A 21544-nucleotide genomic window follows, 5' to 3' on the forward strand; every position below is an offset into this window, starting at 1 on the left:
CAAGTAAAGTATCTGAAGCTGGATTCAAACTCAGATCTATCCTGACTCCAGACAGCAACCTAGATGCCCTGCCTCACAGGATAATTTGTTTTATTTGATTACGTATGCTGGTTACAAGGGTTTTCTTTTTCTTTTAATATTAGGCGAGAGAGGCAGTTAGGTGGCATGGTGGACAGAGTGCCAGGCTTTGATTGAGGAAGACCCAAATTCAAATCTGGCCTCGGACACCTCCTATCTGTATGATCCTGGCCAAGCCACTTAACCTCAATGGCCCTGTCTTTGCTGCTCTTGTCTTGGAATTGATACTAAGACAGAAAGTAAGGGATTAAAAAAATTGGGAGAGGGTAGGGATAAGTTGGAAGGAGAGACAAAAATGCTTATTAATTGTGAAAAAAAAACACAATACTTAGTGGATTGAGAGTCAGGCCCAGAGACAGGAAGTCCTGGGTTCAAATCTGGCATTAGACACTTCCTAGCTGTGTGACCCTGGGCAAGTCACTTGACCTCTTTTGCTTAGCCCTTACCATTCTTCTGCCTTGGAACCAATACAGAGTATTGATTCTAAGATGGAAGGTAAGGGTTTTTTAAAAACCACCTTCCCCCTCATCTTTCTGATGGAAATGGAGGTAGAAATTTAAATACTAAGAATCTATGTTTTTTATTTAATTGAATTTAGAAAACTCCAAATTCATAATGATAAATATCTTATCTCCCCAACCCAACAAAATAGTTGTAAATGTTGCTCTATTTATTTGTTCTTTCCTTCACTTCTGACTACTATAATGTAAAATTATATATATATGTATATATACACATATATATATATAATAAGCCAACTTTATGAAATATAAAGTATTATCAAACCAAGTCAAAAACATTTAAGCATCTACTGTGCAACCACTGTTTCCTATTTATTCCAATTTCTCATTCATAATTCCCCAATAAAATGGAAGTTTTTTTTTCTGGGCCAAATCCTAAAATGACATTTTTCAAGAGCACATGATAGATGCTTAATGAGTATTTGTTGATTGATTTGGTTCAATTAAGTCACAGAGGTCATCTGGGCATGTACCATTTACAATTCTAGAATTCTGATAAATGATCAACTTCAGAAGAGAATTGCATGCCAAATACAAAGGAAATTTCCATGACCTCAGGAAGGAATGAGCTCTTTCTGGCTCATCTCTCCCATTCTGGCCATCATAGAAATTAAAAGTATCTGTTGGCGAGGCAGAGCCTGTGCTTACCGCTATGCATTTAGCTCACTGAACAAAAAGCATGGTACTGCAGATAAAATGACAACCAGGACAAAACCTGACAGCAAACTATATCAGTGCAACTACAGGCTGCCTCCTGGACTGAATGAGCAACTTGTAACGCTCATGTCAATTATTCAAATCCAAGGTATATATCCTATGAGGTTCAGTTTACGGAATAGGTGAAATAGGGAATGTTTATCCTGGAGAAGCTCTTCTGGGAATCCTGACAAGTGTGTTCAAGTATTTTAATGGTGGTCCACTAGAAAATGGATTATACTCGCTCTGCTTCAACCCCCAAAGCAGAATTAATTCAATTCAATTGAATAAACAATTATTAAGCACCTACTAGGTGTGCCAGGATAGGCTAAGGATACAAAAACGGACAAAAGATAATCTCTGCCCTCGAGGAGCTTACAATCTAATGGTAGAGACAACATGAAAACAAATATATTTGTATAAAGCAAGTGTTATAAAGGTTAAATAGGAAATAATGGACAGAGGTAAGACACTAGAATTAAGAGAGGTGGAGAAGGCTTCCTATAGGAGGTAGGAGCCAGAGTAGAGGAGGAGGAACATTCTAGGCATGAAGGATCATCAAAGATAAAAGATACAGAGACTCGACTTGGAGAATTACCCAAATGTGTAAATGGATGACCTTTTTCGGTTCCCTTTCATTGGCAGTCTATAAGCATACATGAGATGATTATTTATTGATTACACTATAGAGTGGTAATAAATAAAACCCTTATTTTTACATCAGGACTGAATTAGATGGCCAACTAGATGGTCCCTTCCATTGCTATGATAACTTCCCAAATGCAATTCAGTCTGGTGACCATAGAGAGATGCCAGGTCTAGAAGCTAAGATTTGGTTTTTAATACTGGAATGACATTAGTTATTCAAGTTATTTTGGATATATCTCTTCCTCTCTCGGTCCCATCTTAATCTTAATGCCCATTAGATGACACTTTAGGGTCTGTTCTTGTCATAGTCTATTCATTTCCCTTGTTTCAGCAACTATAAGATGCCCTAATTATTATCATCTAGAAAGCCCGAACCTAATAGGCATCCTGTCTGTGTATGTGTAAATAAATCAATCAATCATATCTTTAACCTTTAATAAAATCCTGAACAATCTGGTCTTCTAACTTGAGATTTGCCTTTATTCCAATGCAATCCTTTTACTTCTAAAATGAAGGGTTTAAATTAGATGATCTCTAGACTCCGTTAGCTCTAAAGTTCTAGGATTCTAATAATCAATACAAATGAGGATAAGCATTCCAAATTCTATAATGATTGTTCAAGCAATATGCAATGGGATATAAGACCCAAAAAAAAAACAAACCAACCATCCATGCCAATTTCTCATTAAATTTGGGCCATTTGGTAATGTTTACAGACAGAGAGAATTCATTTCAAAATGCATTATTTAAGTTTTCCCTCCTTCTCTATCTTTGGATGAAAAGGCAACTTGGCACAGTGGATAGAGTTCTGGATGTGGAATCAGGAAAGCCTAGGTTCAACTCCCATCTCAGTCACTTACTCTCCATATGACCTAGGGCAAGCTAACAGATTCAGTCCACTCTCTAGGACTGTGTCATTAAGTCAAAAACAGGCTGCAATCAGTCAAAGTAAGGAAGCTTTCTCTCACTGACAAAATCCTGGATTCTTTAGGAATCTGGGATTTCTGTGGCTGAAATGTAAGCAAAAGATGCACTCCACTCTGATAATCATTTGAATTCCCTAGCTTAACTCAAAGAAGAGGTTCTTGGGATATGCCTTTGGAGTATGTATGAGCAAGACATGTACAAAAGATTTTCTTCTAGTCATGTCACCACTAGCTATGATTACCAATTAAAAACAAAACACATAATGAGAATAGGATGTGAAGAAAGCTGGTCTTTTTTTAACATTTCTCTTTTAGTGGCTCACATACTATCATATTGTCAACATCTATTCGGGTGGCTCCATAAATACTATTTACAATAATAGATTGAATCAATTTCTACTCTGCTTTGAAGTTTGGGAGAATATTAAGTGCTACATCAAATTGAACTAGATGGTGTCTATAGGAAAAGAAAAAGTTGATTCAATTCAGCCAGAATTCCTTAAGTATCAAATTTAAAGCAGCAACTATGCTAGGTACAAAATGAAATATCAGTCTTTAAAAGAGACCTATAATCTACTAGACAAGATAGATATTTTTTAAAATTATATACACATACATATTTATATATGTAACTATAATATAAAATGCTTTATCATAATCTAAAACATATGCAAAGTTACTACTTATAATAAAAATATGTTACTTATTTTGCAATATAAATGAAGTTTTTATTTAAATTCTAATACAAAGTTTATTTTTAAAATGCTAAAGGACTTGGGTAGAGCATTAACAAATGGTGGGTTGGGAAAGATAATGGATAAGAAGTAGCAGTGGAGCCGAACCTTGAAGAGAGCTAGGTAGAGATGAGAAAGAACAGCATGCCAAGCACTGGAAACAGCCAACGGAAACACATGGAGGCAGGAGATGGAATGTGGCAGATGGGGAACAGCAAGCAGACTAATTTGATTGTAATGTAGAAAGTATAAGGTCCAATCATGAGAAATCAGTTTAGCAAAGTAGTTAGGCATCCCATTGTAAAGGAGTTTATATTTTATGCTAGGCAAAGCAGGAAGCCATTGAAGCAAATTCAAAAGAAAAGAAAAGAAAAAATAGGTGATGTCCCTAAAGATTTAATAACATTGGGGGGACAGCTAGGTGGTGTAGGGGATTGAAAGTCAGTCCTAGAGACAAGGTCCTGGACTAAATTTGGTCTCAAATACTTCCCAGCTGTATGACCCTGGGCAAGTCACTTAACCCTCATTGAGTAGCTGTTATCCCTCTTCTGTATCAACAATACAGAGTGTTGATTCTAAGATGAAAGGTAAGGATTTTTAAAAATATTGAATAACTGTTATACTATGGTAAATACACCCAATTATGGTAACTGAATTCACATTAACCAGCAAATAAAGCTCTCTGGGCTAGTCACAATATTTCCTAAATTCTTGGCAAACACTTAATCTCCATTTACAAAGAAAGCCAATACTCTATCAAAATGTGCTGTAACTAAATATTCGGATGTCCATTAAAATCTCTCACCAAAAGAAATAGAAGCAGTTTCTCTGGCCCACTCGAGTTGTCGGACACTGTTCTTCTAAAAAATAAATAAATAAAAGTTCCGGGTACAATCATAAAAATCATAACTACCCTCATTTTTTCCTTTTTCATTTAAAACTGATTCAGTTCCTCTTCATAGAAAGACAAAATCATACTTAATTTCACATGGAAAAACAAGCTGGCAAGACTGCTAAGGGGTATGGCTAAAAAGAAAACTGACGAAGGGGGTCATGAACTTCTCAGCTTTCAAACATGATAGAAAACCATCTATTACTGGGAGAAATAAGGCACTTAAATGAAATTGACATATCAGACACCCAACTACATATGTACAAAAGATCAGGGTTTGACAATGTTTTGGAAAATTCAAAATTAAGGAAAAGATTCATTATTTAACATATACACTTGGGGAAACTGCATATCACTTTTGACAGGAAAGGAATTTGCATCCATATCTTCTGTCATGTATTCAAGTAAATTACAATTAGATAAAAGAAAATGAAATTCAACATTTATCTCACTTGTTGAAGGGGAATGAACTTTTTAAAATTCAAGAACAGAAGAAATTATAAGGAATAAGATAGATCTACCAAAATGTATGTCCCCAAAATTTTAATATCACGACAAAAAATATAGTTAAACAAAAAAGAAAGAATGCTTTAACATAATATTTATGGCAAGTATAACAAAAACTTGATATCCAAAATACTCAAGAGATTCTTAAAAACATAATTGATAATTGATAAATTGAAAGCCATGAGAATTTTCAAAAGAGGAAAAATAATTTGCTAATAACCACTTGAAAAAATGTTCCACTTCACTATAATCAAAAAGATGAAAATTAAGATAATTTCCCTGTACCACCTCACATTCATCAAATTGCCAAAAATAATATGAATGAAACTCAATGATTTCAGAATTATAGAAAAATAAGTATACTCAAAGTGAGTATCATAAATTCTAGACTCAAGAGCAATATGGCTCTACAAAGGAAAACTAGCAATAGTAATCTTACTCTTTGATTTAATAGTTCTATTATTAGAAATATGATCTCTCAATGTTATCAGAAACAATGAAGAAACATATCTTTCTGCTCCAAAATTCTCCTAGTACATTTTATGTAACTGTCAACAAGTCAACAAGCATCATATGATAAAAATTGGGAATGCAAAGACAGAAACAATCACTGCCTTCAAGGGGCTCATGTTCTAACGGAGGAACCAAGATCCATACAAATATTCTCTGTAGACTGGAGGCAATGGCAGAGGGAAAGGAGGAATGGGCTATGGGAAAGGCTTCTTCTGGAAGGTGGGATGAACTGAGTCCTGAAGGAAACCAAGGAAGGCAGGAAGTAGATAAGGAAGGTAGGTTCTATGATTATTATCTCCACATATTTTACAGTTAAAAAAACAACTAAAGTAAACAGAAGTTAGACAACCTGTCCAAGGCCATGAGGTAAGTGAGGTAAGATCTGAACTCAGGTCTTCCTGACTCTGGGCCCAGGACTCTAGCTGGATATGAGGAGAAAAATCTGTGTGTACAAGGTATGGTAGATGTAGAACTGATGGGACTCCACAATAAGTCAGGTATGGGGGTCGGAGTAGGGGAGAGGGATGAATTAAGGATGACTCCTCGGTTTTACGTCAGGTAACTGGGTAACAGAGAAATTCAGGAGGGGCAGGGGAAACCTAATGAATTAAATTTGGGAAGTGATGAGTTTAAGTTTGAGGAGGGATCGAAAGGTTTGGATGATGTGGCAGTGAGCCAATTATAAAAATAAAAACAAAACAACAAAACAACCAAAAAACACCTAGAAGTTAAATGCCCGATGATATTGGAATGATTAACTCTGGCCTGTTAATATTCTGGAGCACTATATAGTGAAAAGTTGGATAAACAGGAGGAATATAAAGATCTAGAAAGGTCTTTGTGAAAAAAGAACCCCAAGGACGGAGCAAATATTACCTACACTCTTAGGAGGAAAGGGGAATAAGAAAGGACCAAAAAAATCCATTTAGGGTCTTGGACGGAAAAAAAGGTTTTCAAGTGTTATGGTAACTGAAACCTTGAAATTAAGTAATTAAATATAGTTGTTAAGTGAGTGTATGTTATGTTTCCAACAAAAAATTAATTTTAAAAAAGAAACAAAATTACCTCAAATTTGGGGTTTCCTAGAGCATATGGTCTATTACTTTCCTTGACTAGAAAACAGTTAAAGATTTGATTTCTAAAATCTTTTAATGATTCACTGATCTGTTTATCCAACCAAGATGAACAAATTTAAGATGTTTTTTAATATGGCATTATTCACTTCCTCATATAGTATCATCTGATTGTGCTCACCTTCATGCTTTCCAAAGTAGAAATATACCCACAAGCAGATTCACTTAAAAAATACCAAGATTTTGCAGAAGAAATCTCAAAATGGCACCAAATCAGTGCCCTCAAAGTTCAGTAGGATATTTACCTAATATTTATTTATGAATGCATTTGTAACTTAATCTAGTTCCTGGATTTCACAGCTCTAAGCCTTGAGGAAGGATCCTTCATCCTCAATTTTTGCTATTTTCGAAAAGAGAGTTAGGGGCATCCTTTGCAGTGAGAATTTCTTTCATGCTCATGTACACAGTGGACATAATCTATTAAAAACAGTTATAACTCAATAGCTAATTAACCCAAATGAGTAAAAATGGAATGTGATTCTTCCCTGACATTATACAGAAAAGTAAAAAATAAATAGTAAAACAGTTAACTGTTGGAAACCCCCTAGGGGTTGATTAGAAGATTAGACAATTAGTCTGTTAGAAGACATATTTAAAGCCTAGTTGGCAAAAAATAGATCTTTAAATACTTAATGACTAATTGCTTCTAAGCAAAGGTTTTATCATGCTAAGTGATAGAGCTAGTTTTTTCCCTTCTTTCTTTCTTTTTCTTCCCAAACTGGTCTTCTTAATATTTCTTCCAGATTAGAATGAAAGAAATAGATGAGAATTTCAGTTTATGTATTTTTTCTTTTAATGAGTCACCATTTACCTGTCCAAAAAAGTTCCATTGCAGCGTTTCATTGTGATGTAAGGACAACTGGGCATTCTTGAAGGCCATTAAAGTACAACATGATTCAAATTATAAGAACTGACCAGCCTAGAATGGCTTCAAATACAGACCCCCAAAGGCAAACTATGTCTCTGCCCTGCAGGAATCAAACTCGTAAGAACAGAGAGTTTTCACTACCATGTGGGCCACTATGTGAAGAATTCTTTGGCCATGAAAACACAAAATAAATAGAAACACAAAATGTCTCTTGATCCTCGGTAGTCCCTTTCCATCCCATCAGTAATAGTGGCAAAAATACCCTCAAAAGGGGTTGGGGGCACAGAGGGCAGTAAGAACCCAAAGTTCTTAGACCTATGAAATTCCACGACACTTTTAATATGGATGATCTTTCTCCCACCACCAAGAAGTTGACACCATCCTTGCCCAAAAGAACTGAATAATATCCATTTTAGCTTGCTCACTGTAAACCAAACCAAGTTGCAGCTAAGAAACGGGGTGCCTCCCAAGTCCCCCTCAAAAAAGAAGATAAAGGAGGTGGCAGAATTGGTTTACATTGGGCAGCAAAAAGCAAACAAAATATATCATTTGTAGCAATGCTTGGTCACTTTGCCCTTCACAGCTGATGGCAATGATAAGCAAACATCACAAAGAAGCAAAACTTAAAGGTTCTCAGGAGCTGAATTACAAAATTTCTCAGACAGAATATGCCCAAAGAATGGGGAAAATGACAGCAAATGCCTGTACAGAAGTGTTTTAAGTGACTTAAGAAAACATTAACAGTTACTAAACTGAATGGTATTTTCTTGCCTCCATAAGACCTGAGAATGGTCCATTGATGAAAAAATGGAAACTGGGAGTTTTCCTACGGCATAATTATGACCTTCCTATAACTACTATTTATTGATTTGTTTATAAAAATCTAGTTGGGTTTAAGCTTAGTGAAACATAGCTTTGAAGGTTTGCCTCAAAGCATCTGACATGCATGTTAAAATTATATAGAAATCTGACAGTCAAATAAACAAGAATTTAAATGCCTAATATGTGTTAGGCACTCTGCTAAGTCTTAGAGTTACAAAGGTCAAAACTTTTGCTGTCCTGAGGGTAGCTGAATCCTGTTTAATCAGTCACTGTCTTCAATCAGGTATATACAACTCTAACCTCCAGGTTGCCAAGAAAAATATCCTACAAAGAAGCTAAAAAAGGGAGGAAGAAAGGAATTTCAAATCAAAAGCTAAGATCTCAAAATAGTGTGATATGTGGATAATACTGTAATAATTGCATCTAAAACTTTCTCAATTAAGTCCAGTCCTGCAAAGGTAACTGATCTAAACATTCACTATGGAAAACAAAGTGGATGAAAAATATATAAGAAGCCAATAAACCAATCTTCATATATATATATATATATATATATATATATATATATACATATATATATATATATATGTGTGTGTGTGTGTGTGTGTGTGTATGTATTTTTATACAAGTCAGGCAGATACAACAACACAATAAATGAGTTGGAGCTAGAAGTGAGTAGAGGAAAGATCAGGCTGTTTCATATTTGGGAAGTTGCTTTGTGGTTTTAATAATCCTATTCAGTGACCCAAAAAAACAACATTTCTTCAATCATTATTTTAACAGCAAGGCTGCATAGCTAGTGTACATTGAAACCTTCAGAAAAATCATAATTATAGATATATTTAGCAAAAAGACAATGAAGATTTTTACTGGGGGAAAAAAACCAGCACCAAAAACATCTGCAACCAGAAAAGGAGATGGGCCAATCATGAAGCAGGAATGTCATATAAAGAAAAAAATTTACACTAGCACCCTCAAATTATTTTTGAAATAAGAAAATAACATAAGGCCACCAATTCATTGAATGTATCTTTCATGAAGAAATTATAGAAAGACATGAATAAAGAAAGCCTAAAAAAGATTTAGAGAACAATTATAATCTTCATCCCCCATCCTTGCTAGGTGATACAGTGGATAAAATGCCAGACCTGGAGACAAAAAGGCTCATCTTTTTGAGTTCAAATCTAGTCTCAGCCATTTTACTAGCTGTGTGACCCTGAGAAAGTCACTTAATTCTATATTTGCTTCATTTTCCTCATCTGCCAAATGAGTTGGAGAAGGAAATGGCAAACCACTCCAGTACTTTTGCAAGAAAACAAACCAAAAAAACCAACCTCAAATGGGGTCCAGAAGAATGGGACATGACAAATGATTGAAGAACAACAACCACCACCCCTATGCTTAGACCATAGAACCACAAAAGTACCCATGCATGACATGTAGCAACTTGATAAGGAATTTGGGTAAATAAAAGACAATTAACTAATAGTTCGAATACTCATCTAGAATCTCTGTATTATTAATCTTTCAGGGCTTTACAGGTGTTGAGGAAGGACGAGTGCCACTGGTGGGAGGGCTTGCTGAGCCCTTTTCAGGGCTGCTCATCCATCCACCTTTGATGTCTACCATTCACGTAGCTCTCACTTGTGGCTCCAAGACGCCGTAGCAAGCACAGTTGCCACACCCCATTAAGCTGACTCAGCAGATAGACAGCCTAAATCAGGCTGAGGGTAACCAAGAAGCCTCAGACTTGTCAGTGAGTTTCTCCATCTGGCATGTGAAGACGTCACCCAGTGGAAGGGGAGGATGAGAAGAGATTTGTTCCAACGCCATGGAAGTGGCAGAAGTGGCTCCTGGGGCATGCTCAGAGACTGGTTAGATACCAAAGAAGCCTCTGCATTCCAAGCCATCACCAGTCCTCTTGACTTTTGTCCTGCCACTGAACTTCAATGACTCTGGAAGAAAGAGTGAGGCTGACTTTGCCCAAATCTGGCTCCCTTAAATCCAATTTATACTTAGCATGAGTCAAAAGATATCACCAATGTAACTAGGGGAAAATATTCAAAATAAAAATTAAAAAAAAAAGATATCACCAGTAATGTAATTTTTGTTGGTCCTCCTCCAATAGGAAGGGTAATGCCCCCCTCTAATTTCCCTATTGGGTGACTCAAAGCCTAGCTTTGAGAGTACAGTGAATACACAAATAGCCTTTGTGATCTAAAATGAAATCCTTTGAAAGTGAGATCTCTTAATTTCATACTGTAAGTTACTACTTTTTTTAAACATCCTTTCATGTCAAAGAGAGATGGCTCCATGGCCAAACCAATGGAAAGGGAGATCATGAGCTAGGCTGGCTCTAGCAATGATTTTGCAAGTTGCTGCACCTCTCTTTGGCCTCAATTTCTTCATCTGGCAAATGACCTCTCTCATAATACTATCTGTCAAGGAGGGCCAATAAAATGATTACAAAGCTCAGTAAAGCAAAAAAAAAAAAGTAGGATAAATACCAACTAAGTAATAAAAATGCCAAGAGAGATTGAAGTAGATAAATATTTGGCAAGTTTTATTTCTTTGAAACAAAATTACCTTTTGTTAGAAAAGTGAGATCACCTGAAAATTAGAATATTTGAGGTTGGATACAGATCTGATACGTTGCCACAGGAAACACGCAGACCACTTCAACAATGAAGACATTGGCCTGGTCTGCCAGATGGCATTGGCTTCCTGCCTCTACAGCATTTTTTCAAATATCTGTCAACGTGTATATCGGTGCACATACAAATGTGTGTGCACATGTGTGTATATCAGATTAGGTCTTGCTCAATGCCCTCCAAAATACTTAAAATATATGGCTTTAAGCACAGATGTTTTATTGTTGCTATTGATATTGTTTAGTTCTACTTTCATAAAAAGATGTATCCTCAAAACAGAACCACTTACAGATTATCTATGTCTTTCATTTCTTTTAAGTTCTCCTATGGTCCAACTTTTAATCATTATATCTGCTCCCATAAATGCAAATTTAAATCAACCTTTCCCTCAAAAACTAAAATGGTAAAAAGAATGCAAACTAAAATTGAGTAAAATAAAGTAATTCAGATTTTCAATGCTATCTCTTTAAGGCAGCAGGGCCTGGAGTCAGGAAGGACAGAGTTCAAATCTTGCTTAAATGCTAACTTGGGCAAGTCATCTAACTTTGGTTTGACTTAGTTTCCTCATCTATTAAATGGGCTAGAGAAAGAAATGGCAAACCACCCCAGTATTTTTGCCAAGAAAACCCCTAATGGAGTCACAAAGAGTTAGAAACAACTGAAAATGACTGAACAACAACAGTATTCTTTTCATGACACTGGGAATATATGTTTGGAGTCTTACTGAAACAAATGAATAACAACAATGGCAAATATTATCTCTCTGGGGGAAAACAAATTTTAACTCTTTTAAAAGCTTCCAACTTTCCAGCTAAAATATCTAAGTCTACAGAAGATCCATGCAATGAAAGAATTCCATAGGATAAGAAGGCCTGGATGAATTAGGATCTGTATACATTGAAGAAAATACAGACATTGATAAAATTATGGATTCGCTATTTACAATGGAAGTGTTATCCTACTGGAAAACCAAAGCTTGGCAGTAATGTTCACACCCTTTAAAAAAATCATATTTATCTTTGCTTAAGTTAACTGCTAAAAAAACAGCAATGTCTCATCTCCCCAGGATGTTAAAGCAAAGATGTGTTGAGTTCTCTTGAAGACACGCCACAGAGCCAGCTGTCTCATTCAGTTATACTGAAGGGTTTTGCAACTTGTGTTTGTTGCAAGGGTGGCAAATTTTGCATCTTCAGTAAAATGGAGACAGGTGATTAAATAGACCCTAACTGTGAAGTCCAATAATAACAAATTGGTTTCAATCCTCAGCTTTTCCTTCCTTTGGACAGTAACCTAATATTTTCATAGTCACATGAGCTGAGAGCCTTGAAAATATAACAAACAGAATTTGAGGGGTAGGAAGTAGAACATCAATGAAAGTGAAGACTAGTTACGCATTTAAGAAACACACTACAAACGGCTGCTAAAAACAGACCTGCACACAAAACAATTACAGCCCTTTCTGAGAATTGACAAGACATCCGAGATCCTACTATGCATGCAACATCCTACTGACTGTTCCGTTTTGACAGTCAGACACAATGAACTTCAGACTATGGCAGTAAAGTATCCATCCTGGGTCTGTGCTCCATAGAAGAGGCCATGAGGTTTAACTAGAGATATCCAAGGGAGAAAGAGGGAGGGACAATCAAAGAAAGACACTGGACCACCCAATGAGGTCAACCCTTATCAAATATTACAAAAGAGATTTCTTTCAGGTATGGGTTAGAATAGATGGTCATTCTATGATTCTGCTTATTCTGTCTTCTCAAAAGGCAGGAGAAATAATGCTTTACTCAGTTCTACTTAATAATGCAAAGAAGATACAGTAGTAGCAGTATTTTCTGTAGGATATGTAAATTCTCCATGAAGGATTTATGGGAATACACGGAGACTCAGACAAACTGCCACCAGATACAAAGAACTTGGAAGTAGTTCCCTCATGGAAGGCATCAAAGATCCAAAGTATTAAAATGAAGGTGTTCTAACTCCCTTCATCTGGATAAATTTAACATGGTTATACAAGTCTCTCCCTCAAAAAACAAATGTAAATTATCTTTGAAAAAACAAAAAGAAAAAGAAAATCTGGAGAATAAACAGAAGGTGATTTCATTTCCTCCTAAATAGAAATGAGGCCCCTAACCCTCCCCGTTCCATTCTATTAAGTAATTTCCTAAAATAATTGGAGGGTTAGGGAAACACACCGAAAGGAAAACTACTAGGTATGGCTATGATGACCACATAATATGCAGTGCAGACAAACAATACAATGAAGACCTTACCATCTTCCAACTCAAGACAAAGATTGTAAACAGCTACAGGTCTCTTATTACGCTGCCCCTGTCTCTTCGATTGCCTCGGTGGAGCATTTGGAGGAGACGTTGACATGGAGACTGGTTCAGGGAGGCTGGTATCAGGCAGAGTCCTAAAAATCTGTGATCAAGAATATAAAAGGCACTAATTATTTGGACCAACTGTAAGTTATCATGAGGGATTTCAGTTAAGAGAAGGCAAATTTCTTTGAGTTTGGGGAATTTGCTTTGGGTCTTCCTTAAAGAAGGAAGCAAAAGTAAAAATCTTACTCTATTAAAATTAAACGAGCAAAAGTAGTATCCCCACATTATCTGTTCTTCAAAAAAATTAACCCCAAATCTAAGGTATACATTATTTTTTCTATTTGTGGGAGAGTACCTTTCCCAAGAAAGAAATAAAATGAAGTGTGAGGGAGATTTGAACAGGAGAGCACTACCTATTACTTTGATGACTATACCTCTCTCCTATGAGAAAAGAAGACACAGAAAAATCCTTAATGATTACTGGTGACCAAAGTTGTCCACAAGATAACTGACTGATTGGACTTGTACAAAGAAGGCCTCTGGTCATCTCTCTGAGTCTTTTTATAAAAGAAAAGTAACAGAGCAAGCCAGTGCACTCTGTTGCTTCCTCTGCTCAGGGAAAAAGAAGAGGCTTCATTTTTACAGGCCATTACAAAGGGCTGAGCCCCCTCACAAAAGAGCCGGTCAACCAGTTTTAGGGACACCCCAGACATTAGAAACTAATCAAGAGTTTGATTCTGGCTTTCCAGCAGAGTGCCATATCTGCAACCATGTCCATTCTCTACATGGTAAAAAGTATTTTTGCTCAATCAATCAGTCTATCATGACATATTAAGGACCTTCTATGTACCTGCCAATATGGATTCAAATACAAAAAAATGAAACAATCTCTACTTCCAAAGAGCTAAGTTAATTGGAGGTCTCTTCTGTGCAATGCACTTACACCTATGCACATTAATACTCCAACATTTATGCCAGAATCTCCATTTTGATTTTAGGTACAGGATTTCCTCACCCCATTTTAAAATTAGCCTGATCTTATAAAATTTCCCCCCGAAAGTACATCTACATTTTTATTAGACATTATTTTAAATGTTGTACACTTCATTAATTCACTTGAGAGGCAGCATGGAGCATCAGCATAAAGGTAGGAAGCCAGACATTCCAGTCTCCAACACAGAGAGACGGCACAGAACCTCCCAGGGTCCCAGATAATTCTCTAATACTATCATGTTGCAGAGATGTTGCCAGTCTACACTGGGTGTTTCCTCACCCGAAGTTCCTTGATGCCAATGAAATCACAGGTCCAATTCCCACCCAACCCCCACAAATTCATCCATTTCAAAATCAAAGATGAATCAAGTAAATTCCTGCTAGAGCATTTTCCCTTGAGTCTAAGAACTCTACAATTTTATTGCCATGATTTATTTCTAATGTCATCCCTTCTGCAACATAGCAACATTAATTAAAACACGGTGTTTCTTTGCTTGGCAATTCTTTGGAGAAGAAGCAAAGCTGTACTCTCAAGAGAAGTGTTCTAGACAAAAATGATTGATAATGAAACATCAATGGCTCCCAGAATTAGAGCTGGGAAGCCTTCTCACCCACAGAGCCTTGCAAGGAACAGTCTTGAAAAGATTTCACTCTTCAATGGAGAACATTGTGTAATCACATATTTTAAAACGACCACACAACAGATACTATATTTCCTCGAGAGCTGACATTCCTCAGGTGGCAGCAGAAGACGGCCAACTAGGGACAAGCATGTCATAAATGCAGAACTCTGAATTCAAGACCCTGACTGGAGAGTTTCTTTCACTAGAACGAATGTATTCAAACCGATGGAGAAAGCCGCCCTGCAGTGAATGAGCAAGGACAATCGTTTACAGACAGTAGTAGATAATAAATATATTCTGGGAAAACTTTTAAATGAACAGAGCCTATATGTTTTTGCATAAAATCTATCATGTCCTAATAAATATAAAATATTATTTCAACAGAAGGTATTTGCAAATAGTACCATACTGCCCCCTTATGTGTCAACTCATTAAGAATGGTTTAGATTTCTGTGGACAAATATTTGCTGGTGAAAAATTAATTTGGGACTCCAACTGCTAGCCCAATACCATATTTCCAGGGAATCTGTTGGCATTCACATCAGCTCAGCTCTCTGGTAAATAGCAACCTGCTTAACGGTCTCAAAGATTCTCCGCTGCCTAGGCTGTTGTCCACAGCTCTATTTATTCCTTTCTGCTTTTGATCAAATCGAAGAAGGCTTGAGAAGAAACAATTAAGAAAGCAATTAGGTGGAGGGAAGAGAGCTGGGGAAATGGGGGGAGGAGATGGAGAAGGTAAAGGATATGATCAAAGGAAAACATCTCTGTGAATGTGATTTGTTGCCATCTGAAATATCTCCAGGATTCATCTAGTTTTGAGCTTCTACAAATTAGCCAACATGCCCTGGTAGTACTTTGAGGAGAAACTAACTAACCCACAACCCCAAACTAACAGAAAAATCATAACCAAAAAAATTGCCCCTAGAAAACCAATACTCCACTAAACTATTGCTCAGGGGAAATGGGGTGACTGAGTGCTCAAAGGTCAGGCAAACATTGCACAAAAACAGGCTGAGCCTCTAAGTGAGAAAAGCTTTGAGAAAGTGACCATATGTCTCCTGTTGGAGGACGGAGCCACTGTGTAGCTCCATCGCCACGATGGCTACAAAGTGATGAATGGGGGGGGGGCACAGAGAGTCTCCCAGGCCTCTTCCCAGGCACAAAGGGTTGTAATCTTCAAAACCAACTATCCAATTAAACCAGTTCCCTTTCAGAGGCACCTTGGTGCAGGCAGTAGGGAAATCAGGCTTTGGGGTCCAGGTTTGCCTTTGACCCACACTGTTCACACGAGCACAGGAGGGGAGTTCACAAACCCTCAGGGCCCAGGACACCTATGTAATCCTACCTTTCACAAAGAAGGTAATGATATACATCAGTAGAGTGGAGAGAGAGACAGAGAGACAGAGAGAGAAAGAGAGAGAGAGAGAGAGAGAGAGAGAGAGAGAGAGAGAGAGAGAGAGAGAGGAGAGAGGAGAAAGAGAAAAAAAGAAAAAGAGACACTGAGTGTATGTGTATGTAGAGATAAATAGTGGGAAAGAGAGAGAGAAATATATATGTGTATATGATATACAATACATGCGTATATAAATATCAATAAGTATTTTATATATTTATATACCATGTGAACAAATATTCAGAATGTTACACAATATAAATGTATTGGTATATGTATTCATGTACATGTACATAAAATAATATGTTCATACCTATTGTGTGTATATGTCATATATTACACATGTGTATATAAACAGCCCTCTATGCATTCTGCGTATTATATTATATACACACCTTACATGTGTATATATGTATACACAAAGGGAGCACATGTGTTATCTAATACATATGCATGTGTGAAAATTCATGTATATAGGCTTATTGTTTATACATGCATGTTATGTGTATATGTGTTTGAAAATCCAGAGAGGAGAATATGTGTGTACTACACAATAAGTGTATATACGTATAAATATTCATTTGGACATATGTAACATGTCTTGTGTGCCTTTATACACAGAGAATGTGTGTGTTGCATAAGATATTAGTATGTGTGCACACACGAATAAATATTTACAATCTATAACCGGTGGATATATTTCCAAAGTACTGGAGATGAGAACAATGACACGACCACCAGAGACACGTTATGGCTAAGCACGTTTTCACCACCTCCTGATCCCCCCATTCCAAGACTATAAGGCCAGTCTGTCAGAGCAGTCTCATGTCACAGGGTTAGGTCTGAGGCTAATGGAACCCTCCTTAGAGTTCCCAAAATCATGGATAAAGAGCTGCAAGAGCCCACAGGCCCCCTAGTCTATCCTCCTCATTTTATGAAAAATGAAACCGAGTTCTTTTTCAGAGAAACCCTCCCACACATCACTGCTCAGAACCTTTGGGGCAATATCTAGCTCAGAACTTCAGGTTTGTGTCACTGTTTACAGGCACACACAGGGTACACACACATACACAGACAGACAGACATACACACAATCTCTAGCTCAGAACTTTGAGGCCCAAAATGGACTGATCTATTAAAGAATCATAATCTTATTACTTTAGATACTTGTGGGAAGGTCCTCCATGCCTCACTGGATATGTCAATGCTAAAACCCTGAAAAATAATATAAAAAGAATGAGAAATGGGATGAAGCAATCTCCTTTCCTTCCTCAAACTCTAATTAGGGATAAGGGTTTCCTTCCTGAGTCCCTCCCTTCACTTCCCACAACAGGCACTAAATTGTATCAGTTATTCAAATGACATGGCATCCAGATAAATTTGGGCACCAGTTGCCAAGCGGACACCGGTCCAGGAAACAATTCCTTCTCCCTGTTTTGCTCACAAATAAAATTTACCAATACACACACAATCAGACAAATCTGCCCCTCCCCGTTAGGTAAAGAGGAAATTTAGTAGAGAGCAATGATTCATTTAGTTTATCAATGAGCTCTAAATTTATTTCCACAAGCATCGTTTCCCAATAGCACAGATTTGTCAGTGTCCCTTTCTATCATGTCAAAATTTCACCTGGAAAGGTCTTAATCCTGGGGAGTCAAGAGGGAGACAACGACAAGAGGAGGCTGGGAATGTGCAGGGGGAGGTGTTTCCTAGGGACAACTTCTCCTCAACAAGCCAGACCAATGGGAAAGGGTCATAAGGAAACGAAGAATCTGATCTAAAATGCCTGATGTTTGTGGAATTCAAACCAAATGGAACAAATGGTGGCAAATGATTTTAAGTAAGTATTTCTTCATTTTCAGTAAGAGTAAGCATGTCAATAAATAGTTCTGAATTTTTTTAAAACGTCAGTTCTTAGCAAAATAAATTTCTACCTCCTCTATTTTAAATCTTAGATTATCAATTGTCAAGCGAAGTATTATACATATACAATTTTTTCCAATTTTCTTTAAATACATGGGAATTTCAGAACACAATACTGACTGTAGTTTGTCATTTTAATGTGAATTTTAGGGCATAGACAGAAATAGCCCAAGACTTCATTACTATGGGCTGATATCTAAGTTCTAAAGTCATTTTTTATTTATTTGGGGCAAAAATTATGCTCCATTCTCCCAGAGCTGTCCATTTTTGTTGCTTTTTTAAAAAGTTGAAACATATATCACTGAATCATTTTCTTTTTTTTTTTTTCATTAGATGATCAAGCAACAGTGCAACTTTTTATTTAAAAAAAAACAAACAAAAAAAAAGACCTCTTTTCTGCCACCTGAAACTGACAGCTAAACCTGAAGCTCATCCTATTCTCTTGGAGTCACTATGATTTGTGCCATCTTTTTAAATGGCACAGATCTGTGCTCTCTCCAAAAAAGTTCTGTGGAAACAGGTACATCCATCTCCTGGCTGTGCCTGCCATCTTCCCTCTGATAGCTGGTCTCTCACTGCATCCTCCCCTGCATTTATTTTGAGTTGTATTTCATATTAGCTTTGTTCCTATGTGGATACACTTATCTTAAGCATCACTAGGTATCAAAGGCTATTTATTCAAAACACATTTTTTCATGTGTATAAATTTTATGCTCCATCTGCATACCATAAAGCAAGAGAATCCCAATAGAGGCAGCTGAGAAATGCTCTCAGAGCCCTACCATGAGGCATTCACCGAGGAAAAAGAGGTTACTCACATCTACTCCTAGCAGTGTGAACACAAACACAAATCTGGCACCAGTGTGAGATGCCATTCATTCAACAAAAGAGATAATGTCTCACTGGATAAGGCCACGAAAAGGGTCTACAGGATTCAGTCATAATTTTGATTATTTTCTTCAAGAAGGTCCTGGAGCTTAACGTGCCCACCAATGAGGCAAATGCCCTGAGACCTAGAGAAGCAAATAAGGGGGCTTCTGATTAGAGGAAGTGGGGTGTTATTTATTGTCAGACATGAGTAGATGCCCTGGTCACCCTCATCGCTGATACCATCCCCAACTCAACAGCTGTGCCTCAGGTCTACCATTACTTTTCCTGGTATATTATATTTTCCTGAGACAAACCTAGTAGAGGTCCAGACTGGACACAAGGTTTCTCACCTCTATGATCTCATCCAGGACTAGACTCAGATCATTCCCTTCACCTGCAGGATCAGACACTCAGTCTTCACTTTTAAAATCTGCCTCTGGTACCAGAACTCTTGCATTCAGAACCCCACTAAAGAATAGGGCCTCCTGGGGCAGCCTCAGTGGATTGAGAGCCAGATCTAGTGACACCATTCTTCTGCCTTGGAACCAATACATAATAGGGTTTTTATATGGAAGGTAAGGGTTCCAAAAAAAAGAAAAAAAAAAAAAAAAGGAAGACAAAGAAGGCCCCCAATCTCAGACTCAATCTCCTTTCTTTCAGTGTTATCTTTTGCTTTCACAAAACCCAACAGGGTAGGCTCTGGGTGGGGGGGTGGGGTTGGCTGTAGCCAATTGTTAAATTTTCAATGTGACCATTTAAACCCCATAAATCCACAAACATTATGAATCAAGGTTTGATTTATTGTTTTATTGATTGTCTAGACCAGAGGTCAGCAAACCATGTTGAGGGCTAGGCCTGATGTCTGCTTTCATAAGGTTGTGCAAGCTAAAAATGTTTTTTTTATATTTTTATCATATAATATATGTAATATCATATTTTTATGATATTCAAAATATAAAAACTATTCTTAGCTCAAAAACTGTGGGAAATAGTCAGAATATTAGATTTGGTCTGGAGGCTCCAGTATACCCAAACCCTGATCTAGACTTAAGAAAATGATTGGGAAAATATTAATAATACATATTAAATTTAAAAGACTGACACCAACTTTTGAGGAGCTGGTTGTTAAACATTACCAGCATACCTGTGATTGGATGTGCAGTCATATGGTCATCCTGTCCTATGACTAGTAACCTCTTACATCTTCATCTTCCAACCCTCATAAAGCAGGGAAATCAGTTACTAGGTTTGGAAAAAAAAAGTGTGGGGGGGGACCCACCTTCCTGTAGGACCTCTTTCTACTCCTCTACCCTTCTACAGTCCCCATTTTAAGCATAAAAGGGACTGTTTTGTCTTTATTTGTATTCCCAGATTTTAGTCTAATGCTTAACACATACTAAACACTGAATAAATCTACTAAATGAATTTCCCCCAAACAATTCTATTGAATGTAAGCCCCTTGAGGGCAAGCCTTTTTGGATCTCCAATACCTAGCACATATCAGGTGCTTAATTAAGTTCTTTGGACTGATTCCTTTACTTTAAGACCTTTTCCTCTCCTTATCTGGCCATTATCTTTTTGCACTGGCTTTGCTATATGCCTGAAATATTCTTTATTTCCCTCTAAAAATCCCTGGTTTTCCTGCCTTCAAGGCTCATTTCCTACAGGTCTTTCCTTAGACACCCAGTACCTCTTCTCTCCTAATAGTACTATGTATTTATCTATATCCATGCTGTATCCCCCAGTGAAAAATAGTTTCTTGGGGGCGGTGAGTATTTTATCCACCACCTAGCCCATAATCAGTGCTTAATGAGCTTCTGTCCAATTGCATTTTACCCAGGAATACTCGACTCACTTATTCAATTCCTAAGAAGTGGTTCTCTCTGATGAAGATAATTTGAGTGGCACTATGGCCAGACATACATCTAACTTAGGCTGAATTAAATACATTTCTCAGAGGCAGCTAGGTGGTTCCGAGGAGAGAGAGCCAGATATAAAGTCATCAGGAGGACCTGGGTTCAAATATGTCACTTCCTAGCTGTGTGATCCTAGGCACTTAACTATGACACTTAATTCAAATTGCCAAACCCTTATCATTCTCCTGCCTTTGAACTAATACTTAGAATTGATTATAAGACAGAAGTAAGGGCTTAAAAATAAATGAACAAATGAACAGATTTTTCATCACTGACTTTGGGAAGGTAGGGAAGAAAAAGAAAAGAAGAGATTGAAGAAGCAAGAACTGAAATTTTCAGCCTTCTTTAGAGAAAAGAATGACAAAATAATTACTGAATACCATTTTCAGCTCCATCATCTACAGACCCTATCCACTCACTCATCCACACTGTACAGCACAATTTAGAGAAGTTTTGACTGGTGAAAATGAGGCAATACAATCACTTTAGGAAATAATGGCCTGA

General features: G+C 37.1%; 1 protein-coding gene across 1 annotated transcript in view; it reads right to left on the minus strand.

The window, feature by feature from the left end:
- Positions 1-21544, minus strand: part of ARHGAP10 (Rho GTPase activating protein 10) — a 373337-nt gene that overhangs the window by 65601 nt on the left and 286192 nt on the right. The window contains exons 17-18 of the mRNA XM_044681696.1: positions 13757-13763; positions 13269-13419 (exon numbers count right to left, since the gene is read on the minus strand). Coding sequence (XP_044537631.1) covers positions 13269-13419; positions 13757-13763 — 158 coding nt within the window. The remainder of the gene's footprint in view (positions 1-13268; positions 13420-13756; positions 13764-21544) is intronic.

Source organism: Gracilinanus agilis, chromosome 6 (genome assembly GCF_016433145.1).
Source record: "Gracilinanus agilis isolate LMUSP501 chromosome 6, AgileGrace, whole genome shotgun sequence".
Taxonomy (NCBI): domain Eukaryota; kingdom Metazoa; phylum Chordata; class Mammalia; order Didelphimorphia; family Didelphidae; genus Gracilinanus; species Gracilinanus agilis.